Source organism: Doryrhamphus excisus, chromosome 3 (genome assembly GCF_030265055.1).
Source record: "Doryrhamphus excisus isolate RoL2022-K1 chromosome 3, RoL_Dexc_1.0, whole genome shotgun sequence".
Classification (NCBI taxonomy): domain Eukaryota; kingdom Metazoa; phylum Chordata; class Actinopteri; order Syngnathiformes; family Syngnathidae; genus Doryrhamphus; species Doryrhamphus excisus.
In genome coordinates this window covers 16,361,027-16,388,420 of record NC_080468.1, presented here as the reverse complement: position 1 = coordinate 16,388,420, position 27,394 = coordinate 16,361,027, and the positions used below count along the sequence as shown (strand labels likewise).

Below are 27,394 nucleotides of genomic sequence, written 5' to 3'. Positions count from 1 at the left end.
GCAGAACCCATGGTGAAATTATAATTAACTTGGAATGTCCGATAATATCGACCTACCGTATCCTTAAGTAGCTGAGTGAAAATGTACGATACAATAGCGACTGTTTTTTAAATTACATTTTCAAAACCTGCATCCTGTATATTTGACGGACATTTTTTTTGCTGCGGTTGCTGTTGCAAGGGGGGCTCTTTATAGTGATGCACACAATGGAAATGGGGAGAAGAATACCTCTCGGTATTAAGTGAATATTTGAGCAGCTGTGGTGCCCTCTTTGTTTTTGTTTCACATAAATCCTGACTGTCGGTGTGTTTTCCAAACGTGATAACATTTTCAAGCCATCTCCGGCACCATGATGACCGACCAGGAACCGGAACGCTCCATTAACACCGTGAGTGCCGCGACATAATGCTTTTGTACACGGGTTCAGAATGCAATAATGACATCAAGGTGAAGATTGCGTCTACCTTTACTTCATATCTGTATACTTAAACCGCTCAGACGCCCTTCAATTTCATCCGTTTCTTTGTCGTGCCTGACATTTTGGCGATTCGGCGGGAGGGAAAACCCGGAAGTGCTGCACGAAGAAAGGGCGACCAATCACAGCTCTTGTCGCGAGTCCTTGTGTTCTCGCCAATCAGATGTGTGAGCGTCCTCTTGTGGCCAAACATGACACTGCTGCTTGTAGAAGAAAGCTTTTTTTATTGACACAATTTAAAAACGAACAGAAAAGGGTATTTTTAATTAAAAATATTAACAATTCCAGTATGAGAAAATTGCATAACAACAACATAGGATTATACACTCTACATACGTCTTTACTGTGTACTCCTGTTGCACAATGTCTTGGTTTTTTTTTCGGCGTAATTCTTGCCAGCTGTCATTGTCGTCATCGTCTTATGAATCCAATTGTGGTCCAGATGCTAAAGTGTCACTGAACTTCTCGGCCATAAATCAATCATGAATGAATGTCATCATCCCTCACATCATCTTCATCCATCGCTTACCTCTGCCGTCTGTATTTCCTCCGCAGGATCGCAAAGGGCCGTCCTCCCCCACCTTTGGTGACTCCGTCTGCCAGGAGCTACACGACAGTCAGCCCTTCTCGTTTTATATTTGGAACAACCCGCACTTTGCTCTGCTGACTCCTAGACGCCACAGTGAGGCCATGGCTCATTCTGACTGTGAAAGCACAGACGAGAGGCCACAGGTGACTCCATGTTGGACCAACGAAACCAAGGGGACGGCTGTAGACACATACACACACACAAACACACACACACACACACACCAGCATCATCGCTGACTGACTCGAGCAGAGTGGAATTTGATGTGACACACTTACACACGGTGTGTTTCTGGGAAGTGTGTGTTTTGGCCCGGAGGACACGTAACGGCACCAGCATGCGGACACAACCTTCCAAGTGTGGTGTCTTTGCTGAGGTCATCCGCGGAGGACAGCAACACCAAAGCGGACCTCTGGTGGCACCCCCTGCTGGACAGTCAAGAGGGTGAGGTAATAATCACTGACTTCACTGCTTTTTATTGCATTTTCAGTCCAAAGCAAACATTGTGAAATTCCAAATCCTGGATGTTATGTAAGAAAGCGGAAGGTCGGATCACATGTATGGTCACGGAACCTGGGTGTTTTGTTATGATTTGCTGTGATGTGTCCTGTTTTTTTTGAAGACGAGGATCATCGTGTTGGCACTTTTTGGCATGTGATGAGCGTCCTTCACTGGAAGTTGTCCTTCTGTTTTTATGACAAGCAAACGCCCACTGATGGTGGGGAGAGGCGGGGACGCCGCCGTGTACCCTCTGGCTCGCCGCCTCTGCGTGTAAGTATAATGTCTTCCACGCTCTCGCATCATTGCCACTGCACGCACACACACACACACACACACACACCCTTTAACACAAAGTGTGTGTGTGTGTGTGCGTGTGTGTGCGCATGTGCGTGTGTTCATACAAAGTATGACTTACTAGGTAAGTGTTAGAAGTCGTCCATTAGAAAGCTGTAGTGTTATCCAACCCATGAAAGCAAGCCCTGGCCCAGCCCTCCTCGGTGACGTCACAGGGGCGAGCCAATCAGGCGCCGTGTTTACATGCCGCTTTTAAAGCGCCGCATGACTTTCCTCCGTGCAGAACAAGTTCGAAAGCCGACCCAACGATGCTCCTGCTCCTTTGCTCGCTCACCCTGCTCGCCTCCGCGGACGCGCTCGTCTCCAAGCGCGCCGCCGTCGGCTGCCCGGAGACGTGCGACAAGTCCCGGTGCCCCCCCTCGCCCGCCGGGTGCCCGGCCGGTACGGCGCTGGACGCGTGCGACTGCTGCCCGGCGTGCGCGGCCGGCGAGGGCGAGCCCTGCGACGCCCAGCGGGAGTGCGCCGAGGAGCTGACGTGCACGCTGAGCGACGGCGTGGAGGCGACGACCACCGTCCGGCGGAGGGCCAAGGCCGGCCTTTGCGCGTGCGCCAGCCGCGAGCCCGTGTGCGGCAGCGACGGCGTCACCTACGCAAACGTCTGCCAGCTGAGGCGCGTGAGCAAGCGCGCCGCCGACGCGCACCGTCCGCCGGTCATCTTCATCCAGAGAGGCGCGTGTGGCGAAGGTGAGCGCGTGCGCGTGTGGTCCAATTGTTTTTTTTTAGCAACATTTGACCTTTGAACTCGTTAGTCCGCCAATGGGGGAAACAATCAGACTTTTTTAATCCCTTTGGGATTCCCTATGCGAAATCGACATCACGTGTTGCCATGGTAACAACATTTATGTGAATTTAGTTTCTGAGTCTAACTTTATTAACACTGGCAGCATCTCCTCCGTGGTTTTGAAGGAAGTCTGCAAGATGTTTGGACCTGTGAGTCATGGTTCTGGACCGATCCCTGAGACCTGTCCAGTACGAATCTGGGTCAGACGGTTACTTAACCTAGTTTTTTTTTTTTTTTTTTTTAGCGGATGAAAATGTTATTTCGCGGCTTCCTGTGCAGACACGCTTGGTTACCGTGCCAACAAAACACGCTGGCACTCAGGAATGCTTCCCGGTCCAGGCTCGTCCGGACGGGCTCGGATGAGGAGATAACAAAGAAGTTTAGGAAGATCATGACGTCATTGAACTAATGAGCTAAGTTTAGAAGCCAGGAGGACACCTGTCGACCTCTGCAAGGTTGTTATGAAACAAGGAGGACCTGTCTCCGTGCTTGGGGGGGAGAACTGTCCCCGCTGACTGGAGGAGGGTGGGGCCGCGCAGATGTTGCAGCACAGCTGGAGTGCGCCCAAGAGGGAGCGTTATGTAAGAGCAGTCACCTCAGGACGCCGTTTTTTTTTTCCCCCAAGAGGCTTTGACTCACTTCCTTTGTTTGGTCAGCAACACTTAGACAAATCTGGACCCAGTTAGCCCCTCGCAGAATGATTGACAGGTGTAGTTAGCATGACTGACATCGTGTCCGCTCATCAGGTCGGCAGAACCCGGACAGCCTTCGCTTCAAGTACAACTTCATCGCCGACGTGGTGGAGAAGATTGCGCCCGCCGTCGTTCACATCGAAGTCTACCGCAAGTACGAAGAGTGCGACACAACAACAACACAACAACAACACAACATGTGACTAAACATCGCTTTTCCGTGCAGGATGGTTTACTCCAAGCGGGAAGTCGCCGTAGCCAGCGGCTCCGGCTTCATCGTGTCCGAGGACGGCCTCATAGTCACCAACGCCCACGTGGTGGCCAATAAGCATCGAGTCAAGGTAGGCGTCGGTCCAATGAGGTGGCACCGTAAAAAAAAACGCGGCTGTGCCTGATCATGTGACAGGAAGTGTCGTGGTTGCAGGTGGAGCTGAAGAGCGGCGCCACGTTCGACGCCAAGATCAAAGACGTGGACGAGAAGGCCGACATTGCTCTGATCAAGATCGACGCAGCGGTGAGTGACGGGGTCGGAACTCCGGCCGCTTCATTAGGCACACCACCTCGTGGATTTGATTGACAGGCACCGCTCTAGCTCCCTCCATGCTTCCTGTCGACACACACGTATCCACGGAAACTCGGCAGCGTCATTCCGTGTCCATACACTATTGATGGTTTTCCAGGAGAGTGGCGGCCATGTTTGGAGGGTGGTTTTCGTAAAAGTGGGTCAGAGTGTTCAACAAGGGCGCGTCTTTCATCGGCGAGTGGAAAGACCACATGCGCCAACATGCGTACGCCGACTGAAGGCGTTGAAAGGTGACGATCGGCAGACCAGAAAAGGTTGCTACATAGGCGGACCCATTCTGACGTGCCTATGAGCAAGGGTGTGATAGCTTGGGCTAAATCCGGCAAAGCTGTAGACCAAAAACGTCCCACAGGCCACACTTTGGAGCTCCCCGCTCGTGTCTGCAGCTAGCATGCTCAAAGCTAACCCTTGGCGTCCGTCTCAGGCCAAACTGCCGGTTCTTCTGCTCGGCCGCTCGGCGGACCTTCGTCCCGGCGAGTTCGTGGTGGCCATCGGGAGTCCGTTCTCGCTCCAGAACACCGTGACCACCGGAATCGTCAGCACCACTCAGCGGGGGGGCAAGGAACTGGGGCTCCACAACTCGGACATGGACTACATCCAGACGGACGCCATCATCAACGTGAGTCACGTGACGTCTGATTTTGTTGGGAGTGGCGCTTTGATGACGGTTTTGGTTCTCTCTGACAGTACGGCAACTCAGGAGGTCCGCTCGTCAATTTGGTGAGTGGCGCCTTCCGTGCTTCCGCTCTGCTCCTCTACACCAAACTCCTCCTAACGCTCATGTGCCGCTTCCTGTCCCGCAGGACGGCGAAGTCATCGGCATCAACACTCTGAAAGTGACGGCGGGAATCTCCTTCGCCATCCCGTCCGATAAGATCCGAGAGTTCCTCGCCAAGTCGCACGACCGACAGTCCAAAGGTCGGTGCGACCTTCCCAGTGTGGGGTCAACACGAGGATGAACGTTTGTGTTGTTTTCCCAGCAGGAAGAAGCGGCAGCAGCAACAAGAAGAAGTACGTCGGCATCAGGATGATGAGCCTCACGCCAACGTGAGTCACACACCACATGTGACCTCCGCCGCCAAGTGACGACCTGGAAGAGGAATGTCGGTCGTGTTGGTTTAGCCCGCCCGTGACACATACACACACACACACTCACACGCTGGTCAGAGTGTGGCTGTAGGAAACCCTCCAAAACACAACAACATGTTGTTAAAGTGTAAACAAGTTTCACGGCTTGGAAGAAAACAAATGTTTTCTCCTTTGACTTTGGCTAGCATGGCTGTACTACAGTATTACTAGTATTCAGGAGGCAGTACTTAAAGCACTGCTTTACTAAGCATACGGTATTTTACAGTACAATACATTTTACAAGCATAAAATACTATATTAGTAGTAGTATTCTGGCAGTATTGCTTACAGTTTTACGAAGATTTTTGTTTATTTTGACTTTTTCCCGATTACAGAGTACAGCACGATATTATTACCGGTATTCTCGCAGTATTTCTCAGCACGCTTTACTATGCATACAGTACTATATTACTAGTTTTCTAGCAATATAACTTAGTTTTACTCAAAATACAGTACTATTTTATTAGTATTGCTTACCATTACTGCATTGCTAGCTATAAAATACTATGAAGTAGTATTTTCTAGCACTGCTATGACTACGAGATGAGAGTATAACTGCTTTACTAAGCTTCCAGTACTAGTATTGTAGCAGTATTGCCCGACTATTGTGGTAGTATTGCATTAAGTGTATTTGTTTCAATAGTGACGATGGTGGTGGTGGTGGTGGTGTGTTCAGGTTGGCTAAGGAATTGAAGGACAGACAATCAGACTTCCCAGATGTCACCTCTGGCGCTTACGTCATGGAGGTCCTCAGCCGGACCCCCGCTGAGGCGTGAGTATTTTTTTTTCTTTTTGACCAACTTCCAGAACCTTCAACGACAAAACCTCTGAAGTCTTTTTTTTTCACGTGTTTCGAACACAGCGCCGGGCTGCGGGAGAGCGACGTCATCATCAGCATCAACGGCGAGCGCGTGACGTCGGCCAGCGACGTCAGCGCCGCCATCAAACGCGACGACACGTTGCACGCGGTGGTGAGACGGGGCAACGAGGACGTCATCCTCTCCATCGTGCCCGAGGACGTCAACCCTTGACCCCCCTGCGTCGCCGACAAGAGCGTAGAAGCGCCGCGAGCCGCCAGCTGGAGGCGCTGTGGAACACCTGCTGTGTTTAAGGACATTAGTACAGTAAACCTCGGATATATCGGATTCAATTGTTCCCACTGGTTTTGTCCGATATAAGCGAAATCCGATATATGTGTATACCGGAAAATGTCCGTTTTACGCATATATCGGATTTATATCCGGTATATGCGTAGATCGGATTTTATCCGTTATAAAAAGGCACTTCCTTGACTATGTTTCCAATGTACCTGGACGCGTAGGCAACGCTGCAAATGACGTCGTATATAGCGGCCTGTCACGATTCGGCGAATCGGAGCGCCACGATGCGGCCATCCGATATATGCGAGGGAAATTTCATGGAAATGCATTGGAACGGGACTGGAGATTTTGTCCGAAATAGGCGAAATCCGTTATAAAAAATCTGATATATGCAATGAATTTTTATTGGAAATGCATTACAGAAAAATCGGTTCTTTTTTATCTGTCCGTTGTGAGCGAATTTCCGATATATCCGAGTCCGATATATCCGAGGTTTACTGTACTTCCTCTCACACACACACACACACACACACACACACACCTTGTGGATATGTTAATGTTCTTTGTAAATTGTTGAGTTGTCTTGACTGTTTTTCTAAAAAGGAAAATAAAGTAATAAAGTGTCTTTGAAAGACTAAACAGGAAGAAAGTGCGCTTGTGGTTGAACTGGCGTTGTTTACTCAATGAATATAAATATATTGTTTGTAATGTTACAGTCATTAAAAGCAATGTGGTTTAGTTCATATGGAGCCCAAACAAAGGAAAAGAACTGTTATTGGACTCTTGAGTTTGAGATGAATTATCCTGGTTAGAGGTTCTGTGTTGTCATTATTCCACGAGTGAAACCATTAGGAGTTAGTCCACATCTTTGACTCCGCCTCCTCACAGCTACGACCTGTGAACCGTCACCTCCGGCGCTCCTGCTGCCGGACTGCCGGGTGACCCCTGATGCGGAGCGCCAAGCAGAGCTCTCTCCAGCTTCTGCTCCAGAGCATCCAGGCGTCGGTCCATGTGCTCCTTCAGCCTCCGCTCCATCTCCTCCAAGCGGCGCTCCAAGGCCCGCTCCAGCTCCCTATGGAACATGTGAAGTGTGTGAAGAAGAGCTTGGCCAACGCTTTCAGGGCACAAAGCCTTCAGGGAAGCTAATGTTAGCGATGTACAGTAGTTTGGGTTTGTGGTCTACCAGAATATTCTTGGAGGTTCTCTGCTGTCTTTAGCTACCTAAAAATAAAAGATGGCGGAACGGCGCTGACCAGCGGCTACTCTGCCAACTTTTGACAGCTTCTTGCTTTCAGCAGAATTACTTTTTTTTTTTCCCTTGAAATGCGATTCCAGCTGCGGGACACGTCCTCACGGCGCACTTGATGTTCATATTTCATGTTCTGACCATGAAACGCGCTGAAGACTCAAAGCAGATGTCTGAGCTGACGTGCTTCCAAAAGACGCTGATGATCTAACATATCTAGGAGACGCAACGTAAAACAGATGTGCTTCCATTGTTTTTCTTCTTCTTCTGGTGACCATAATGTGATGTCAGCGCTGACGTGTTAGCCAAAAGAAAAGGGGACATTTTCCCAGCACAACAACAACAAAAAAAAAAAAGACTCACGCTCAATTGTGGTAACGCGCGCCTCTATTTCGGAATGATCCCAGATTTGGACCCTGCGGTGCCGCGGCCCGGCTCGGCTTATGCGCTCTCATCTAAGTGGTGTCACACTCAGATGACCGTACACCCACCAGTGGCTCCATGAAAGAGCACGTTGTTGGAAGCAGAATCCGCTCGTCAATCAGCTCCATTGTCTACTGGAGGTGGGGGGGGGGGGGGGGGGGGGGGCTCAAACATGGCTGAAAGTTCTTTACCGTGCTCCGTTTTGCGTCGTCTTCTCCTTTGCCGCAATGACGTCGTCCAGTCTGAGCTGCGTCACCTGACCGCACACCTTCTGGAGCACGGGCAGGAGCTCGGGGTGGGGGCTCGGCACCTGACCGTGTTCCCGCTCTTTCAGAAACTGTGACATCATCTCAGCCAGCGCGGTGCCGGGAACGCTACCCTCTGAGGACGTGGACACGAGACAAAGTGTTTGAGAGAAGTTCAAATGCGACAACATGGCGCTCTAAGCTTACCAGTGACTTGACCGTGCAGCCCGTTCGGGTGGGCGGAGTCATCTGGCAGGGGTCCGCTTGGACTTTGTGGGGGCTTGTGACAACATGCAATTATGTGACGACACGTGTGCTGAATATCATATCAAAAGTGGCTAGTCGTGATACCTGTGGGGCGTGGCCTCCGCCAGCCAGCGTAGACAAAAAGCCCCTCCCCATCAGGACAGGCAGGAAGCCGTCTAGATAGCTGGTCTGGTTCTGAGGAGGACATAGAATGCAGGCAATGTCGTGACAACTAGCAACCAACAGGTGGGCCGTGGGTGGGTGGGTGCAAACACATACCTTCTGTTGAACACGCACCATTTCCATGAGGTTCTGAGCCCCCGGGGACAGGGTGGTGCCCATCCCTTCCATCAGATTCTGCACCCGCTGCAAATCGACCGCGCCGTCACTGCTGGTGCCCGGTGGGCGGGACTGCGTCGCCTGGAGACCCACCACCATGCCGCACAACATCAAGCTGCCACGTCCCCCCAGGGAGAGAAGCTGGGAGGGGGGGGCGTCCCACATGTTAATTAACATGCTCAACATTTGTCAGCAGGAAGATGCCTTGACAAGACCTGATGTTGCATAACTGTATGTTTTGTTAGTACAGTACTGCATACTGTATGCATGTAATACTGCAAAATTGTTTAATGCGCAAAAGTATTTTTTAGTTTAGAGGCTAGGGTCCCCAAAGTGGGGTACAAAAACACCTCACCTTGACATCACATGATGATGACGGCTCCTCCAGGGTCAGCTGTTTCCTGTAGAACGGCCCTCTGTCACCACAAGATGAAAAAGTAGTCGTCTTTATCCTGAACGTCATGTGACCTGAAGACACGCCTCACCTGTCTGGATGCTGAACGTCATCCTGCCGCTGCCCCCGAACCGTACCGCAGTATTCTCCCGTCTGCAGGTACACCTCCATGGTCCGAGCCTCGCTGACGAGCAGAAGGCGGATGATGGCGGCGTGGGAGGCGGGCTTACAGGTCAAAGTCAGTACGCAGGGAGACCCCTCATCCACTCGCTCCAACAGGATCGGATTTCTCCTGAGAGACCAGAAGTCCAGGCGGGACGAGGCGGTCACAACAGTGACATACATCCACGCTGTGACAAGCGACATCATCATACCAAATTTCCTCTGTCAGCTCCTCTTCATCTTTCTCAGAGATGTCAACAGTCAGGACCGCGTCGGCCAGACAGCGTCCCTCAGGCTGACACAGCCACGTCCCTGCGCTCTTCACGCCAACGTCCACCATGACTGTTGACACACTGAGACAACATCACCATGTCAGTTATGTTTACAAGTCATCATCCAGTTTGAAAACAGGAAGTTACATATACGTCTTAAGTGTCCATACCTGTAAACTCTCCTGTGTCACAAGGAAACTCCCGTATTTTGAACTTCTTTCCCGGCGCCCTCTTATTTAAAAGTTTCCCGTAAATTTGTCCCCTATTTTAAGTTTCATTAAAAAAATATCCTCTCTGGTTCCACCGGAACAGAACAGCAGCTCAGCAACACTCGGGCAACATCAGTGTAACACATCCTGTCGGTCTTCAAAATAAAAAAAAAAAACAATTAAAAAGCATGGCTTTAAATAAGATAACACGGCTGCACCAGTCGAAATGTTGACAGCTATGTAAATATTATTGTATTTAAATCATTGTTAACTTGATATTTAAATGACTAAGACGTCTTCCCTCACTTAAAACTACTAGAAGACACGAAGCCAGTAGATTGTTTTACATTTATACCTACGATTACTCCGGCTAAAACACTTAAATAACCAGATTTGTGTTTTTCAGTCTTCGAACCTTCCGCACGCTCCACTCGAATATTTCGAACGCAGTAAAAAATGAATACGGTTTATAAATGAACTCAGCTAAGGCTAAAAACAGATCTCGCTACACTTCCTGGTTGTTCCGGTGACGTCATAATATAGCGACCTGCGATAGGTCCGCTCCTGAAGAAATGGAATACAGTACTGGAGATACCTTCTTAAGAAAGACGGGTTTAAATAAAGCTATTTAGAATGATTTACCATCTCAATCAATAGTTGCCGCCCCTTACATGATTCTTCCGAGATATACGCGTTTAAAAATGCATACCTATTGAAATGGTATTTCTATAGTAAATAGTAATTTGAGCTTGCGTCGCCCTAAATGATGAGACGCCGGACTGCACCCTCAAACAAACGAAATACAGTAGTATTTCTATGCTGGGTTTTGTCATTAAAAAGCGCTTGCTTCATACCATTGGTCCATGTTGTCGTCAGTCATACGAACATCAGCACAGATTGGCTGACGTCACATTTTCAGAGGCGTTCACGTTTGATAGCAGGAAGTAGAGACGCACGAAATGGGAAATAATTTGTAATGTAAAACAAATAAACCACAAACAACAAGCGTAGAGCCATGTCCTCATATACGTCATACGTAAGTATATCGTATCCGTTATTTTCTCAACGCATGGTGGGTTTATGACACGGTTATACGGGTACTTTGCTAGCTTGTTGTGTTAGCTCAAAGATGCTACATACAGCGTTACGGACGGGACGTATTTAGTGTTACTTGCCGCGTTTGCCTGCTTTCCCAAACCGCAGAAGGGATATCTGACAGTCGAGGGGAAATAAAAGTCCTTTCGGGGTCGCCACCTAGCTTAGCAGGTGCGAACGTTAACGTTTAGCTAACCGCATTTTGCTAATTGCATGAATCCTGGGAAGGTTTCATGTTTTTTTTTTAAGCAAACCATGCCTGGTTGTGACAAAATACAGTACCCAACAGAAGTCTTGTCGCTTATTCAGATCGAGTTCTAGTTGTCCCATAACATGAAGGATCATAGGGTCGTACTGGATGAGGTACGGTACACCGAGGCTAAATCCCCATTCTACCCCTTCGCCCTTCCCCTTCAACCCCTTAAAAGTAGGGCCAAGAGGAAGTCGCCACTAAGAAATAGGACACCATTTGATTATCACCCTTGACCCTGCTAGCTCTGATAGAGACAGACGACATATAATTAAATTGTTCATAATAAATGTTTCCTAGGAGCATACATTTTTCATGATTCTAATGTCTACCTCATACAAAACCTTTTTTAAAAATAAAAGGTACACATTTTTGGCCACCTGTGTGAGTAAACATTGTCTGAATTGACAAAACAAATGTGACAAAACATCTGTCAGGGTCTGTAGAGAATGTTTGCACACAGTAGAAGACTGCTAGTGATTTTGGCATACACACTTTATTATGATGATGCGCCATTTCTCCTGTGTGTGTGTGTTTGTGGCAGCTGAGGTAAACAGTGGTGACACCACCACTCATCGGAACATCATGGACGCCAGGCATGCTGGGAATCTGCAGTCCGTTCACACCAGAAATGCTGCGGTGTGGCAGCAAACACGCAGCCTTCTTTACAAGAACCTGCTCATCAAATGGAGGACCAAACAACAGAGTTTGCAGGTCTCCTGTTCCTCCTGTTCCAAAGTTGCTTTTTAAAAATCAAAAACCTGCAAAGGGTTCGCTAGCATATATATATAAAAAAAAGTGAAACACGGCACTGGTGTCTGTACAGGAAGTGATCCTCCCGCTGCTCCTGTTGGCTCTCCTGATCCTCATCAGCACCCACAACCCTCATGTGTCGTATGGTGGTATCGGCACCATGGAGCTGGAGCGGGAAGATTACATCTTCAAGGGCCTGGGCTACACGCCAATCACCAACATCACAAACCATATCATGGAGGAGGTGGCCCAGGAGATGCGTAAGGCAGACATTTTGACCTTGACACACACACACACACACACACACACACACACACACTCATTCAGCTGTCATGTGTGCTTCCAGACATGGACCGTTTGGAGATGTTTGCCAGCGAGGAGGACCTGGAGAATGCCAGCCTGTATGAGCGTTCCAGCTACGTCGGCGTGGTGTTCACAGACGCTTCGGCCACCTCGTACAGGCTACGCTTCCCGTACAACCAGCTGCCCCAGCCCAGCGACTACACCGAGTCCATTGGTAATGGTAATTGCAATCAGGAAACGTGACGCCATTGTTCAGCGTTGACATGCATTTTTTTTTATTTCTCTGCAGCCAATTGTTTCACCAGCTCAGTCAACTGCAGGGCGGCTAATTACTGGTACTCTGGTTTCATCCGCCTCCAGTCGCTGATCGATGCCGCCATCATCCAGGTACTCTCAGTGCAGAAAAGCAAAAACATGAAACTCTTTAGGTCAGCGGTGTCTAGAGTGTGGCATGGGGGCCATCTGTGGCCATGGGTTTTTTAATTGGCCCGCTGCACATCATAAATAATGTATTTTAACAATAAAACTACAAAAAAAAAAACAACAGCAAAAATTTGATTGAAATTGAAAATGAAAGATTGAAGTCAAACCATTAAGATAGATGGATAGAATTCCTTTGTTGTCTTTGCACAATAACACAGCAGTGAAATTGCCAACGAAATGTTGTTGCCTGGCTCCCGTATAATAATAAATAATAATAATGAAAGATTATGATAATTATAATAAATAATATAATATATGATATATATATATATATATATAGGGCGGCACGGCGGTCTAGTGGTTAGCACACAGACCTCACAGCTAGGAGACTAGGGTTCAATTCCACCCTCGGCCATCTCTGTGTGGAGTTTGCATGTTCCAAAAAACATGCTAGGTTAATTGGCGACTCCAAATTGTCCATAGGTATGAATGTGAGTGTGAATGGTTGTTTGTCTATATGTGCCCTGTGATTGGCTGGCCACCAGTCCAGGGTGTGCCTGATACGTGTTTGTATCAGGTGCACCTTTTGGGTGTTAAGTTGCTATGTGATGAATTTAGAGCTGTTGGTAGTGACGACATCATAACTGTCACTGTACACTGGTATATTTGCACATTTACACATTTGGTACCTAGACCTGACAGCTCGGAGACCCGAGTTCAATCCCACCCTCGGCTATCTCTGTGTGGCGTTAGCATGTTCTCCCCGCACATGCGTGGGTTTTCTCCGGGTACTCCGGTTTCCTCCCACATTCCAAAAACATGCTAGGTTAATTGGCGAATCCAAATTGTCCATAGGTATGAATGTGAGTGTGAATGGTTGTTTGTCTATATGTGCCCTGTGATTGGCTGGCCACCAGTCCAGGGTGTACCCCGCCTCTCGCCCAAAGACAGCTGGGATAGGCTCCAGCACCCCCGCGACCCTCGTGAGGAAAAAGCGGTAGAAAATGAATGAATATAATATATATATATATATATATATATATATATATATAAAATTATAATTTTTTTTTATAAATAATAATAATACAATAATAATTAAGAGAAAAATGTTGTGAATGAATAATGTAATATGAGGGGAAAATAACATTTTAATCCGACATTATTGCTTCCAACACAGAGAGTTCTTCTGGCTTCCCAACATGCTTTGCGGCTCTTGTTTTGTAAAATGTTGCGTGTTTACAGCTACACAACATTTTACTACACAGTACTTTGCTGTCAAGTAGGAGCCCCCTGCGTTAGATGGTTCTCCACAAGGCTTTGTCTTGTTGTAGATGCAGACCAAGCGTGCCGTGTGGAGCGAGATGGACCTGAAGGTGGTCATGATGGGCCAGCCAGGGTCTGTGGAGGTGCAGAAGTTCCCCCACGCCCTCATATCCATCTACCTGGTTCTGGCCTTCACCCCCTTTGTCACTTTCCTCATTGTGAACGTGGCGGCCGAGAAGGAGCACCGCCTCAAAGACACCATGACCATGATGGGGCTGTATGACTCCGCCTTCTGGTGAGGACTCTCCGATTCCGCTCTCGTGTTTCACGTGTGTTCAGTTGACGTGACATTGCTTCCTATTGTGGCGCAGGATGTCATGGGGCCTCCTGTATGCTGCTCTGATGACCGCCATGTCCGTCCTGATGTCCGTCATCGCCACGTACACGGCGCTTTTCCCAAACAGTGACTTCTTTATCATCTTTTCCCTCATCTTTCTCTACGGGATATCTTCTGTAAGTCTCACCCTCAGGTCACGTCAAGGTCATTTTTCGGGTGCAAGCTTTGAAAGGTGCATCTTTTCTTGCGCAGATCTTTTTCTCCTTCATGCTGACGCCGTTATTCAAGAAGCCAAAGTTTGCCAGCACGGTGGGCTCCATGTTGACGGTGGTCTTTGGATGTCTGTCGCTTTTTACAGTCCTCATGAAGGACTTCCCTCAGCCGCTGGTCTGGATCCTCTGCCTGCTCTCTCCCACTGCCTTCTCCATCGGCATCGCACAGGTGACACACGTGCACCTTCTCTTTGAGCGTCATTCAGTCAAACCGTTGTGTATATGTTGACCTTGTCACTGACGCGTGTCAGGTGGTGTATCTGGAGGCCCAAGGAGATGGAGCTGTGTCCTCCTCCTTGTCCAACGGCCCTCATCCGCTCTACGTGCCGCTGCTCATGCTGGTTCTGGACTGCATCCTTTACCTGCTCCTGGCCATCTACTTGGACCAGGTGCTCCCAGGTGAGTGCGCACGCACGCAACGCACCGAACGGCCTTTGTGTTGCTAGCTCCTGTAGCATACTTCTTCTGCGATGTCCACACGCAGGCCAGTTCAGAATGAGGAGGTCCTTGCTCTACTTCCTGAAACCGTCCTACTGGTCCAAGCGCAGCAAGCGCTACGTGGAAGTCAGCTCCGTGTACGACGTGGAGGCCAATGGCGCTCCTAGCTCGGGCGAGTCCGTCGAGCCCATTTCGCCAGAGTTCCGAGGGAAAGAGGCCATTCGGTAAGAAGTCTCAACTTAAGTTCCAGTCTTTCCCTTTTTTTTTTTTTAAAGTATCGTGCGTCCGCTGGAATCTGACATCAGTCTGTTTTTGTCTCTTTATGTGGCTCGCCGGCGCCCTCTCTGGCAGCATCAGCAACATCAGCAAGGTCTACAAGGAAAAGGACAACAGCGTGGAGGCTCTCAGAGGTTGTCCACTCGTAGACCCCATGTAGACGTGGTCCAGGTGAAATAATAACATGACACCTGCTCTCTCCAGGTCTGAGCTTTGATATTTACGAGGGCCAGATTACGGCTCTGCTGGGCCACAGCGGCGCCGGGAAGTCCACTCTCATGAACATCCTCTGCGGCATCTGCCCCCCCACCGACGGCTCGGCCTCCATTTATGGCTCCCCTGTAGCCGAGATTGCGGACGGGCCAGAGATGAAGCAGCTGGTGGGAGTTTGCCCGCAGTTCAACATCATATTCGATGTGCTCACCGTGGCGGAGCACCTGAGGATATTTGCCGCCATTAAAGGGATCCCGACTGCAGACATCGACGCCGAGGTATTGAGAACGTACGCCGTCGATTGTTGGCCCGCGCACGGCAGCCTGACTGACATCATTGTGCTGCTGAAAAGGTCACCAAAGTGCTGAAGGATCTGGACTTGGAGAAGATCATGACGGCTCAAGCCAAGAATCTCAGTGGAGGCCAGAAGAGGAAGCTCTCTGTCGGCATCGCCATTCTGGGAGACCCTAAGGTAGCTTGTGCTTCCGAATTCTTCTCTCCAGGTGGTCCTCGTGGTTGGCAACACTCTCCCATAAACATATTTATGTTCCATAATCACTTGACTCCTTTGAGAACTAGATACGGTTGTTAATTGAGGAACTTGTCCATAACCTGAGGACCACCATCTTTTGAGAACATCCTTTTGTGGCCTCTCCTTTGTCTTTTAGATCCTGCTCCTGGACGAGCCCACGGCAGGCATGGACCCCTGCTCCAGGCATCAGGTCTGGTCTCTCCTGAAGAGCCGCAGGGCTGGCCGGGTCATTGTCCTCAGCACGCACTACATGGACGAGGCGGACATCCTCGCTGGTGGGGGGCAGCACCATGGCGTGCAAACTAGCTAGCATGACCATAGCTGTGATGGAACGCTAACAGTCCTCCTTGTTGTCCAGATCGTAAAGCGGTCATCTCCCAAGGCCAGCTGAAGTGCGTCGGCTCGTCCATGTACCTCAAGATCAAATGTGGCGTGGGATATCATCTCAGGTCAGCAGCCTCTCCACATGGCCCCTCCTGAATGTACCAGCGGTGCTTTTACTCGCATCTCATCTCTTCAACATGGAGTCCGATGTGCTGGAGCTCTTTTTCCTCCCTGCAGGATGTCCGTCAGTGACCGCTGCCATGCTGAGAAGATCTCGTCACTGGTGGAGCAGCACGTTCCCAAGGCAAAGCTAGCTCGGCAGCACGAGGCGGAGCTGACGTTCACGCTGCCTTTTGACAGCATGGATGCTTTTGCAGGTACGACCTTCAAATGACACAGCTGAGCGGGGGGTGGGCGGGGGGGCGACAAGGTTTAATTACTGAGGCAGCAGATTAATTTATTTGTTTGGGAGGATGGCGTCTGATTGCTTTTTCGTTCCCAGCTTTGTTCTCAGACCTCGACTCCCAGCCGAGCCTGGGCCTCATCAACTATGGCGTTTCCATGACAACACTGGAGGATGTCTTTCTGCGTTTGGAGGCGGAGGCAGAGGTGGACCAAACAGGTGAGTGAGGGCGTCACTAAAAGTGGCCGTCTCATCCTCACCTTGTGCCCCCCCCCCCCCCACCAGACTACACCGTCTTCAACCGGGAGCCAACCGAGGACGATGGCGACGGCGTCCTGTCAGACGACACGGACCAGCGTCTGCTGACATTCTCCGACTCGTCGGACGTGGTGTCGGGTCACGCCCTGTGGCGCCAGCAGTTCAGCACGGTGGCGTGGCTGCACATGCTCAACATGTGGCGCGAGAGGAAGGCCTTCATTTATACGTGCGTGTGAAATATCATAATGTGCGCTTTTTCATCTTTTATGACGTGCGCTTCTAAGACTACGCCCCTTTCCTTACAGCCTGACCCTGTTCCTGGTGTTTGTTGCCGCCGTGCTCGTCCTGTCTTTGACCACAGGAAACATCCAGATCCACTCACCCGGCCGCCAGTTCCTGCCCATCTACCTCCTCCGGAGGAACCAGTCCCCCCACAGATACACCACCAGCCTCCTCGTTCAGAACTCATCAGGTGACAAATCTGTTGGATGCGACTTTTCGACATTGTTTTTACTCCTGTGTTTTTTGTCCACAGACTCCGATATTTCTGACCTCATCCATAACCTGGAATCCCAGGACATTAAAGTGGAAGTGATGAGGCACGCCGACTACATGGCAGCCGCCCCCCACAGCGCCGCCATTAACGTCACAGGATCCAACAAGGTCCGCTAAATGTCCACCATTGCGTCCTCTCGCATTGATTGATTGCCTGAAAGTAACGACTTTGTTCCAGGGCTTCAGGTACAGCGTGGCCTTCAACAGCACCACGGTCCACTCCTTACCCATGGCCGTGAATATTCTCAGCAACGCGCTGCTGAGAGGTCTCAACGGTACCGGACGCATCAGAACTTGGACCAAACCATTTGACTATGTATGTTGGATAGTATCAGCCCCGAATGATTTCCTCTCACAGATGCACTGAAAGGTGTCCACTGTGTCCCAACAGCAAATCCCCGAGTCTACGTCCTACGTGCTGGTCTTCATAGAGGCCATCTTGCTGGGAATGCTGGCGGCTGGCATGCCGGCCTATTTCGCCATGGACCACACTCGAGACCGAGAGGTAAAAGCTTCTCGCGTGTTCTCCGTGGACAGGCAAAATGTGTAAACAAAGATGGTGGAACTAAGTGGAACTTCAGTGTGTTGATATGCGGATGGCGTTCGGATCGCTAGTTTTGACCTGCGAACATTTCCGACTCTTCTCCTCAGCTCAAGTGCCGCTCCACACTGCGCATCTCCGGGTTGCTACCGTCAGCCTACTGGTGCGGCCAAGCAGCCGTGGACATGCCCTTCTTCTACCTCGTCCTGTCCTGCATGACCACTGTCCTCTTCTCCTTCCACACCGGAAACCTGCTCACCTCCGGCAACCTTGGTGCCGTGGTACGTGTTCCTTCTTGAAAGAGACGCTCCATGGAATTTTATCTGTAAATATTTCATCCCTGTCAGGTCCTGTGTACTGTTGGCTTTGCTCCGGCCGTGATCCTCTTCACGTACGTCTTCTCTTTCGGCTTCACCCGCGTCCAGAGCAACAAGGATTTCTTCTCCGTCATCTCCATGATGGTGAGAATGTGTGCTCTTTTCCTTTCATTGTCTGTGAAGGTCACATCGGTCAGCGCTAACAAGGGAAGTTCATGCTGACCCGCCAACGACATGTACTCACTCGCCGTGGACACTTTACCCTTTCCGCACTCAGGTGTGTGTGGTGTCGGCCTCGCTGGTTCACCTGCCGCTTGTGAGCGACAGCCCCGCCGTCACCCGAGCTCTGCACAACGCCTTGTGTGTCTTGAACCCGCTCTACCCGCTCATGGGCTGCCTCAGCTGCATCACCAAGGTAACCAGCCGCCTCTACAAGTTGATGTACTGATGTACTTGATGGAGGCGTGCCCTTATGTTGCTGCCCAGGCCACCTTCCTCCCTTCGTACTATGACGAGAACTTCCTGTGGAACAATCTGCTCGTTGCTGTTTTAGCAGTAAGTCAACAAGCGAAGGAATGAGAGTCGTCGTACAGGAAGTGAAGCGTCTGCTCACGTTTGTCCCCAGCCTTACCTCCAGTGCACCCTGCTGATGTTTGTGCTCCGCTGCCTGGAGGCCCGTCACGGTGGCAGGAACATGAAAAAGGATCAGCTGTGCAGGTGCTTGTTACGATGATGCAACTGTCGTCTTACAAATCCTGTCGATGGATGAGCGTGTAGATGTTGACAACTCTCCTTGTCTCCCAGGATCTCGTGCAAGGCCAAGCCCAAAGCGGAGCGCAACCCAGAGGAGGGGCTGAACGAGGACGAGGACGTCCAGATGGAGAAGGCCCGGGTGAAGGAGGCTCTCAGCCGGACGTCGTGTGAGGAGGTCTGTGACCTCACCTCCGGTCATGGACTAAAGTATTGAGACACAGTACTTCACATCAATGCGTCTATCACTCCCTAGTCGTCCCCGAACATCTAGACCAGCATGAACCTGTTCGGAACCGTTCTTAAAGGGGACCCACTATGCTCATAGTGTACACATGATAACACACACAGAAAACTTTCTAGATCTTCCAGAATGTATTCCACCCACGCCCACTCCGCTGTGGTTGGTCACACTCCGGTCTTGTGCCTGCTAGCTGCGAACCCAACTTCATAGGAGTGGATAATAAAGAGAGCGTAGTGCGCCTACAGCCACGCCCATATGGAAGTCCGCTCCTCTGTGACATCACAAAGGAACAGTTCTACAACCACCTCTGAAACCGAGCCTTTTGAGCCATCCCAAACTTCTTTCAGGACTCACTTCCAAATGTGCAAACCTCATTATCTGATGAACGGTTCTTCATAACATGAACGGTTCTTCATAACATGAACGGTTCTTCATAACATGAACGGTTCTTCATAGCATGAACGGTTCTTCATAGCATGAACGGTTCTACCGGACATGAGTGAGGTTCTTCATAACATGAACGGTTCTTGATAACATGAACGGTTCTTCATAACATGAACGGTTCTTCATAGCATGAACGGTTCTACCGGACATGAGTGAGGTTCTTCATAGCATGAACGGTTCTACCGGACATGAGTGAGGTTCTTCATAACATGAACGGTTCTTCATAACATGAATGGTTCTTCATAACATGAACGGTTCTTCATAGCATGAACGGTTCTACCGGACATCAGTGAGGTTCTTCAGAACATGAACGGTTCTTCATAGCATGAACGGTTCTACCGGACATGAGTGAGGTTCTTCATAACATGAACGGTTCTTCATAACATGAACGGTTCTTCATAGCATGAACGGTTCTACCGGACATGAGTTAGGTTCTTCATAACATGAACGGTTCTTCATAGCATGAACCGTTCTACCGGACTTGAGTGAGGTTCTTCAGAACATGAACGGGTATTCCCGATGTGAATAGGTTCTTTGGAATATGGACTTCTCTTGCCTCCTCCTTGCTGCTGCAGACGCGGTAGAACTTCCTCTTAGACGGCTGGGCCACATACGGTTTGAGGGAGGAAGTGAAAAAAAAAAAACAACTTTAATGTCTAGTCGGGGGCTACAAGTTTGAGACCCCTGTTGTAGAAAGCCTTCGCGGAAGTTTGGAGGCTGGTCGAGCGACGTCCTGCAGCTGTCCCAATACTTTTGTCTATAAACAGCATCTGATCAGATGTTCATTCCTTCTAGAAGCCGCTGGTGGTTGTGAGTAACTTGAGGAAGAAGTACAAGAATCGTAGAGAAGATGTCTCCCTCAACGAGAGCGGGAGGGTGGCCACCAAGAACGTGTCCTTCTGTGTTCGTAAAGGTACCTTCACCGGTGTCCTCACATGCGGTACCTTCACCGGTGTCCTCACATCTTCTGTATCTCTCCTTACAGGTGAGGTTCTTGGACTGCTGGGCCCCAACGGCTCAGGAAAGAGCACCATCATGCACATGCTGTCCGGAGACCTGGACCCCACGGCAGGACAGGTTGGTACTTGTCTTTTCTCTACCGTGGGACCGTGAGAGTGCGTCCATCAACACTCACGGAATTTTCTCACAGGTGCTGATGGGAGATTTTGGGTCGGCGGACGCCCCATTGGAGCATGTGGGCTACTGTCCCCAGTTGAACGCTCTGTGGCCCAGGATCACGCTGCAGGAACACCTAGAGATCTACGCCGCCATTAAAGGACTGAGAGGACAGGATGTGCCCGGGATCATCAAACGGTAGCTTCAGCATCATGACGCCTTTGTTCCTCTACTAAGCACTTTTTGTTCTCGTCTTCAGTGTGGTGAACGCCCTGGAGATGAAGGAGCACGTGCACAAACAAACCAAGAGTCTGTCAGGAGGACTGAAGAGAAAAGTATGAGAAGAAACGTTTCCATGTCCAATATCTGCTCCGTTCATGAATATATTCTGTTTTTCTCTCAGCTGTGCTTTGCGTTGAGCATGATCGGGAACCCTCAGATCGTCCTACTGGACGAGCCGTCATCGGGGATGGACCCTAAATCCAAACAGCGCATGTGGTGAGGCTCGGTGTTTGAACACCAATGATGCATTCAAAGCCATCGTGCTGAAAAGCGGTCTGGTGTGTGCAGGAGAGCCATCCGTGCTGCGTTTAAGAACCGTCAGCGCGGCGCCGTCCTCACCACGCACTACATGGAGGAGGCGGAGGCCGTGTGCGACCGTGTTGCTATTGTGGTCTCGGGCCAGCTGAGGTGTCGCCCCCCCGTCACGTGTCACCTGATGGGTCTTATCGCCGAGGACTAAACGAGCACTCATGTCTTTTCCTCCACTCCAGATGCATCAGCTCCATCCAGCACCTGAAGGGCAAGTACGGTCGAGGGTACAGTCTGGAGGTCAAGCTCAGGGAGGGGCTGACGGGGCTCCAACAGGTGGCGCTGTTGCACAAAGAGATACTCCGGATCTTCCCCCATGCCTCGCGACAGGAGAGGTGAGAGGCGCTGCGAATATTTTCATTTTCTACTGTTTATCCTCACGAGGGTCTCGGGGGGTGCTGGCGCCTATCCCTGCTGTCTTCAGGCGAAAGGCGGGGTACACCCTGGACTGGTGGCCAGCCAATCACAGGGCACATAGGGACAAACAACCATTCACACTCACATTCATACCTATGGACAATTTGGAGTCGCTAATTAACCTAGCATGTTTTTGGAATGTGGGAGGAAACCGGAGTACCCGGAGAAAACCCACGCATGCACGGGGAGAACATGCTAACTCCACACAGAGATGGCCGAGGGTGGGATTGAACTCGGGTCTCCGAGCTGTGAGGTCTAGGTGCCACATTTGTAAATGTGCAAATATACTAGTGTACAGTGACGTCACTACCAACAGCACTAAATTCATCACATAGCAACTTAACACCCAAAAGGTTCACCTGATACAAACATGTATCAGGTACACCCTGGACTGGTGGCCAGCCAATCACAGGGCACATATAGACAAACAACCATTCACACTCACATTCATACCTATGGACAATTTGCAGTCGGCAATTGACCTAGCATGTTTTTGGAATGTGGGAGGAAACCCACGCATGCACGGGGAGAACATGCAAACTCCACACAGAGATAGCCGAGGGTGGAATTGAACTCGGGTCTCCGAGCTGCGAGGTCTAGGTGCCAAATTTGTACATGTGCAACTATACCAGTGTACAGTGACAGTTATGATGTCGTCACTACCAACAGCACTAAATTCATCACATAGCAACTTAACACCCAAAAGGTGCACCTGATACAAACACGTATCAGGTACACCCTGGACTGGTGGCCAGCCAATCACACGGCACATATAGACAAACAACCATTCACACTCACATTCATACCTATGGACAATTTGGAGTCGCTAATTAACCTAGCATGTTTTTTGGAATGTGGGAGGAAACCGGAGTACCCGGAGAAAACCCACCCGGGAAAACAAGCAAGTTGATTTGAGCTTCTTATTTTTTTGGTCCGTTTGCTGCGGTTTACGTCAGCACCCGTGTTACCGAGCCGGCTACATTGAATCCCATTGTAATGTGTTTGTGGGTAACATACTGACACATGCTATCATGTGATTGGTTGGCAGCTTTGCTACGACGATGGTGTATAAAATCCCCATGGGGGACGTCAAATCCCTGGCCACGTCCTTCTCCGAGTTGGAGCGCGGTGAGTCGGCACACACAAACGCCACATCACGTAACGCCACTGATGACACGGATCGTTTGCGTCCTCCAGCAAAGCAAAGCTTCAACTTTGAGGAGTACAACTTCTCGCAGTCCACTCTGGAGCAGGTGAGACCAGACGCTCCCTCGGCCGGAGGCCACGCCCACCAAACACACAGGTGAGACGCCGCCTTCTCCGCTGACGCGCTCTACTCTCTGTGTGTTGTGCGTCACGGCGCCCCCCCCCAAGGTCTTCATGGACTTCGCCAAGGAGCAGGAGAACGAGGACGACGACGTGGGATCGCTCAGCACGACCTTCCAGTGGCGGCGGCTACCCCCGGACGCTTCGCTTCGTGCCAACCACGGTGACAGCATCGTGCATCAGCTGTGACGTCCACCTCAGAGGAAAGTGTGTGTGTGTGTGTGTGTGTGGTGTCATTAACGGTCATGTGTTAATAATAACAGGTCATGTGACATCGCTGTGGAGGTTGTGGTCACATTTTTAAAGAAGGTGAACAAAAGCGACGCGTCCACGATGCTACCAAAGTGGCACACGTGCTCCAGACATTCGTGTTGGCAGAACTTGCTTATCTTGGGAGCCCCCCCCCCCCCCCCCCCCCACCCACCCACCCACTCCATTTGTCACCAGCATGCACATGCGGACGGACGTCAGATGATTATTGGCCGCCCTCCATCCTCCCTCCCTCCCTCCCTCCCGACCAGAACCTGTCGCTCGGGGGACTGTAGAGTCGAATATGCACGCAGTACATGTAGCACACGTGTGCAAGGACACACGCCTCCCAACACGGGAGAGGCGGAGCTTAGCTCTTGTCACTTTTTATGGATTTATACTCATGAATGTGAGCTCCACTGGGGGGGTGGGGCTTGTGTCGTTCATTCTTGTCACATAGTGTTTGTGTGTGTGTGTGTGTGTGTGTGTGTGTGTGTGTGTGTGTATATACACACACCTTTGTTTTAATATACCAATTGCGTCAGCATTATTTAACGTACAATTGGTGCATCAGCAAATCAGTCAATTGTAATTTTTCTTGATGTTCAGGCGGTGAAAGGGAATTTTAAAAAAATCGGAACGTGAGGTCGCGGTGGACTTGAAAATGAAGCAGGGAGCTCATGTTTACCTAGCAACAGTGATGAAGTCATTTTCTTTTGTTGCCTTTTCTCCGACCGTGTTTGTTCACGTCTGTCTGTGGGATCATCTTGTGGGACTCCATCCTGCCAAGAAAATGAAAAATATATATTTCTTTTTTCATGACCTGAAATTAACAACCTGAACTGCCTTCCACTCTCGGTTTTCAGTTTTTAAAGACACGCACAGGCTCCAGGGGGGCGTCCTAAAATGACTTTTGATAAGAATTACAATTCATCAAGATGCAAAACACGCTGATTCGACGTCGCCTGTAATGATCACGCACGGTGTTTTGTGGCTGTCAAAAACTTGATTTAATACTTTTTTTTTGCACACATGTAGCCTTGCTTCCTCAGGCGGGGGGGACAAGACGGACACCAGCCGTGTGTTGTTGGGATGTCATGTTGCTATGATAAGTGTCTTTTTACAGTATTATATTTCTTTTCCCAAGTGCAATGAAGGCTTTTCTTGAAGCAATCCTTGTGTGTTTATTAGTCCACATGTAGCCACCGAGCATCACCCACTCATCCAACCAAAATGTAGAAAGTGGAGCATTCCCACATTTTTGGCAAGAAACGGGAGCAGGACTTATTTGGTGCTGGTAAAATTGCACTACTTCCTGGAAGTTTTATAATCTTTATAATATGCAACTTTTGAAAGACACTGTGCTCTCAATTTACTGTTTATTTGTGTGTTGTATTTTGCCCTCTGTATTGCCACAAAGTCTGAATGGACCTTTTCATGAATAAATATTCATTCTAATTGTTTGGGGGTTTTTTTGGCTGTGATCAGTTTAATTTAACGTTCGGATTGCAAGGCAGTTGAAGTTTGGACCTTCGCGGCCTCCGTACTACTTCCGCCTGTGGGTGTGGCACACTTAGCATTAGCTTAGCTAGCAACGGAGAAGCGGCGTCGCTAATGTTCCTTTCTCAACCCAGAAAAAACAGCTCAGCGTATCTGACGTACATTCCCATAGCTGCACATTGCAGCTGTGATGCTGTGTCAGAATGGGAAATCTTTTTGGGAAAAAGAAACAGAGTCGAGTGACGGAACAAGACAAGGCTATATTGGTAAGTCAGTGTTGTTAGCTAGCTAGCTAGCCTGGATGTTTTCGCCCGAGCCTGCTTAGAAAACTTGGGATTTAAACAGCTCTTCGTCTATACTCTTAACAAAGAATAATATATCATATTTGCATGCTGGTGTGTTTTTGTTGCCACGACTCAATTCGGAATGATTGTATTAGTTTCGATTCATTAGCTCGGGTTAGGAATAGATATGGGATTCACGGATATTTCAACAGAGCCGGAACTTGAGTAGCCGTTTTGTTCAAAGATCCGTTCAAACGATTGGCTTGATATTTTGGTTGTATCCCGTGAAGAGTCGCTGGAAGCAGTTATAAGGTAAGATTTGGATCAGATACACGCTGGTTCTGAAATATTGCTTATGATTTTCCATCATAGATCTTCCATTAGTGACTCAGTCTGTGAAGAATGTCAAGTGGTTCTTTTAGGCCAGGGAGTTGTTACATAATTTTTATTTATTTGTTCGTAGATGACACACAGAGGATCTTTGAAATTTAAATATGAAAAACAAATTTGCATATAAAAAAATGCCTTTCAAAGAAATCCCACAAACTGCAATTAATTTGGAGTAACTTTTTACAGCAACTGAAGCAGCAACGAGATAAACTGAGGCAGTACCAAAAGAAGATCAACCTGCAGCTGGAGAAGGAAAGACTTTTAGCCAAGAAGCTGCTCAAAGATGGCAAGAAGGAGTGAGTCCATGAGGGAAAACACCCGGTCATATTGGAGATAAATAAGAGCCCAACATGAAGATGACTTTTCCTCTCGCTGGGTTTTAGGAAAGCGCTCCTCTTGCTGAAGAAGAAACGCTATCAGGATCAGCTGCTGGACAAGACCGAGAACCAGATCAGCAACCTGGAGCGTTTGGTAGGCGCCAACAAAAGCGGAAGCTGACCTTCAAGCTTGGCTGACATCTCCTCCTCCTTAACGTGAACATTTCTGTTGCAGGTTCAGGACCTGGAGTTTGCCCAGATTGAGAAGAAGGTCATCGACGGCCTCAAAGTTGGAAACGAGTGTCTGAAGAAGATGCACCAGGTAGGTGACCGCGACGTCGGCAGGTTGGCGTCGACGCCACTGAGCGTGTGTCCCTCCCAAGGTCATGTCCATCGAGGACGTGGAGCGCATTTTGGATGAAACGCAGGAAGCCGTCGAGTACCAGAGGGTGAGCATCTCTTCCTCATTGGATGTTGGATGGATAGGAACGTTAGATATCATGAATGATGGACAGATACACCAGATGTTAGACTGATATAGATACATAGTGATGGAACGTTAGATATAAAGAATGATGGACACATAAACCAGATGTTTGACTGATATAGATCCGTAGTGATGGAACGTTAGATATGAAGAATGATGGACAGATACACCAGATGTTCGACTGATATCGATACGTAGAGATGCAAGATGCCGCCATGACATTGTGGTCGTCTTTGTACAGCAAATCGATGACATGCTGGCTGGTTCCTTGTCCCAAGAAGACCAAGATGCTGTCCTGGCCGAGCTGGAGGCCATCATTCAGGTCTCTTTGTGTCTTACTGTACTGTACTCCTACTGTACTCCTACTGTGACTGTGTGTATTACAGTACCGTAGTAGATAAATACTTTATTGAACTAGCGTTTGATTCTCAGGAAGAGGTGGAGCTTCCTGACGTTCCCGCCCATGAACTTCCTGAGGTGGAAGAGACGAAAGCAGGTTTGTGGTGAAAACACGTTGAAGGCCAACAAAGATGTTTGTTCTTTGATGATGATGATGATGATGATGATGATGCCTCTTAGCAGGGGATCGTCCCAGGAAGAAGGCGGAGCTCTTGGCGGCGTGAGAGGACGGCGGGCAGACACCAGCTGACCTGCCCGTCCTCTAAGCTGCAGCAGGAAGTAGAGCAGCACGGTGACTTCCTGTTGAGGTGGAAGCAAACACCTAAAAGAGGCCTTATCGTAATTAACATGATGGTTTATAAAAGTCGTGTTCACATGCACCTTCAGCTTCTTTTCTGACCCCCCCCCCCCCCCCCGACCCCCCTCCTGGATGATTGTCTCCTTCATGTACTCCTTTCATCTAAATAACTCCATTCTTTTTTATTTTTTTTTAGATAACTGTTCTTTTTTTTTTTTTTTACAATAAACTTCGTTGGACGTCCTGCTGTTGTCGTCTTTGACCACAAGATGGCAGCAGCACACCGTTTT

The 27,394-nt window shown here is 49.4% G+C and overlaps 4 protein-coding genes and 1 long non-coding RNA gene across 17 annotated transcripts; 3 read left to right on the top strand and 2 right to left on the bottom strand.

Annotated features, from left to right (window-relative positions):
* The first annotated feature begins 213 nt into the window (after positions 1-213).
* htra1b (HtrA serine peptidase 1b) lies at positions 214-6,969 on the top strand. Of its 5 annotated transcripts, none has more exons than XM_058066469.1 (13): positions 214-388; positions 1,031-1,513; positions 1,687-1,835; positions 2,143-2,603; positions 3,447-3,546; positions 3,619-3,733; positions 3,817-3,906; positions 4,400-4,594; positions 4,663-4,695; positions 4,779-4,893; positions 4,959-5,022; positions 5,780-5,875; positions 5,966-6,969. In XM_058066469.1, exons 3-13 carry the CDS (start codon positions 1,759-1,761, stop codon positions 6,132-6,134), a joined length of 1,515 nt encoding a protein of 504 aa, XP_057922452.1. In that variant the 5' UTR covers positions 214-388; positions 1,031-1,513; positions 1,687-1,758; the 3' UTR covers positions 6,135-6,969. The 5 variants fall into 5 exon arrangements, with proteins under 5 accessions (XP_057922452.1, XP_057922451.1, XP_057922453.1 ...); XM_058066468.1 differs by having other exon boundaries at positions 216-388; positions 1,031-1,508; positions 4,956-5,022; positions 5,966-6,959; XM_058066470.1 differs by having other exon boundaries at positions 216-388; positions 1,767-1,835; positions 4,956-5,022; positions 5,966-6,959.
* On the bottom strand, positions 735-2,347 carry LOC131125190 (uncharacterized). Of its 3 annotated transcripts, none has more exons than XR_009128991.1 (3): positions 1,981-2,347; positions 1,343-1,492; positions 735-1,244 (listed from the first exon to the last, which is right to left on the bottom strand). It is a non-coding gene; the product is annotated as an uncharacterized LOC131125190 (long non-coding RNA). The 3 variants fall into 3 exon arrangements; XR_009128990.1 differs by having other exon boundaries at positions 1,343-1,489; XR_009128989.1 differs by having other exon boundaries at positions 735-1,179; positions 1,343-1,489.
* Positions 6,859-11,264, bottom strand: c3h10orf88 (chromosome 3 C10orf88 homolog). Of its 5 annotated transcripts, none has more exons than XM_058066475.1 (10): positions 11,117-11,264; positions 9,701-9,894; positions 9,471-9,611; positions 9,188-9,388; positions 9,058-9,118; positions 8,643-8,843; positions 8,469-8,558; positions 8,325-8,397; positions 8,064-8,253; positions 6,859-7,275 (listed from the first exon to the last, which is right to left on the bottom strand). In XM_058066475.1, exons 3-10 carry the CDS (start codon positions 9,596-9,598, stop codon positions 7,092-7,094), a joined length of 1,128 nt encoding a protein of 375 aa, XP_057922458.1. In that variant the 5' UTR covers positions 9,599-9,611; positions 9,701-9,894; positions 11,117-11,264; the 3' UTR covers positions 6,859-7,091. The 5 variants fall into 5 exon arrangements, with proteins under 5 accessions (XP_057922458.1, XP_057922462.1, XP_057922461.1 ...); XM_058066479.1 differs by having other exon boundaries at positions 9,058-9,103; XM_058066478.1 differs by lacking the exon at positions 11,117-11,264 and adding an exon at positions 10,594-10,905.
* abca5 (ATP-binding cassette, sub-family A (ABC1), member 5) lies at positions 10,577-24,894 on the top strand. 2 transcript variants are annotated; one of them, XM_058066463.1, is made up of 38 exons: positions 10,577-10,775; positions 11,629-11,798; positions 11,911-12,097; positions 12,184-12,354; positions 12,430-12,527; positions 13,895-14,121; positions 14,198-14,339; positions 14,416-14,604; positions 14,687-14,834; positions 14,920-15,097; positions 15,225-15,283; positions 15,354-15,640; positions 15,715-15,834; positions 16,031-16,169; positions 16,253-16,343; positions 16,456-16,595; positions 16,721-16,840; positions 16,907-17,105; positions 17,185-17,351; positions 17,415-17,542; positions 17,613-17,750; positions 17,826-17,939; positions 18,086-18,256; positions 18,323-18,436; positions 18,570-18,707; positions 18,779-18,847; positions 18,918-19,009; positions 19,097-19,220; positions 20,526-20,643; positions 20,716-20,807; positions 20,881-21,044; positions 21,106-21,181; positions 21,250-21,344; positions 21,417-21,536; positions 21,620-21,772; positions 22,903-22,982; positions 23,052-23,107; positions 23,229-24,894. In XM_058066463.1, the coding sequence occupies exons 2-38, from the start codon at positions 11,670-11,672 to the stop codon at positions 23,367-23,369; spliced, it is 4,974 nt and encodes a 1,657-aa protein (XP_057922446.1). In that variant the 5' UTR covers positions 10,577-10,775; positions 11,629-11,669; the 3' UTR covers positions 23,370-24,894. The 2 variants fall into 2 exon arrangements, with proteins under 2 accessions (XP_057922446.1, XP_057922447.1); XM_058066464.1 differs by lacking the exons at positions 10,577-10,775; positions 11,629-11,798; positions 11,911-12,097; ... (1 more) ...; positions 12,430-12,527; positions 13,895-14,121 and having other exon boundaries at positions 14,221-14,339; positions 14,522-14,604.
* A 90-nt stretch (positions 24,895-24,984) lies between these two features.
* On the top strand, positions 24,985-27,348 carry chmp6b (charged multivesicular body protein 6b). 2 transcript variants are annotated; one of them, XM_058066481.1, is made up of 8 exons: positions 24,985-25,195; positions 25,790-25,899; positions 25,987-26,074; positions 26,156-26,242; positions 26,304-26,369; positions 26,649-26,729; positions 26,840-26,903; positions 26,990-27,348. In XM_058066481.1, exons 1-8 carry the CDS (start codon positions 25,133-25,135, stop codon positions 27,028-27,030), a joined length of 600 nt encoding a protein of 199 aa, XP_057922464.1. In that variant the 5' UTR covers positions 24,985-25,132; the 3' UTR covers positions 27,031-27,348. The 2 variants fall into 2 exon arrangements, with proteins under 2 accessions (XP_057922464.1, XP_057922463.1); XM_058066480.1 differs by having other exon boundaries at positions 26,987-27,348.
* The last annotated feature ends 46 nt before the right edge of the window (positions 27,349-27,394 follow it).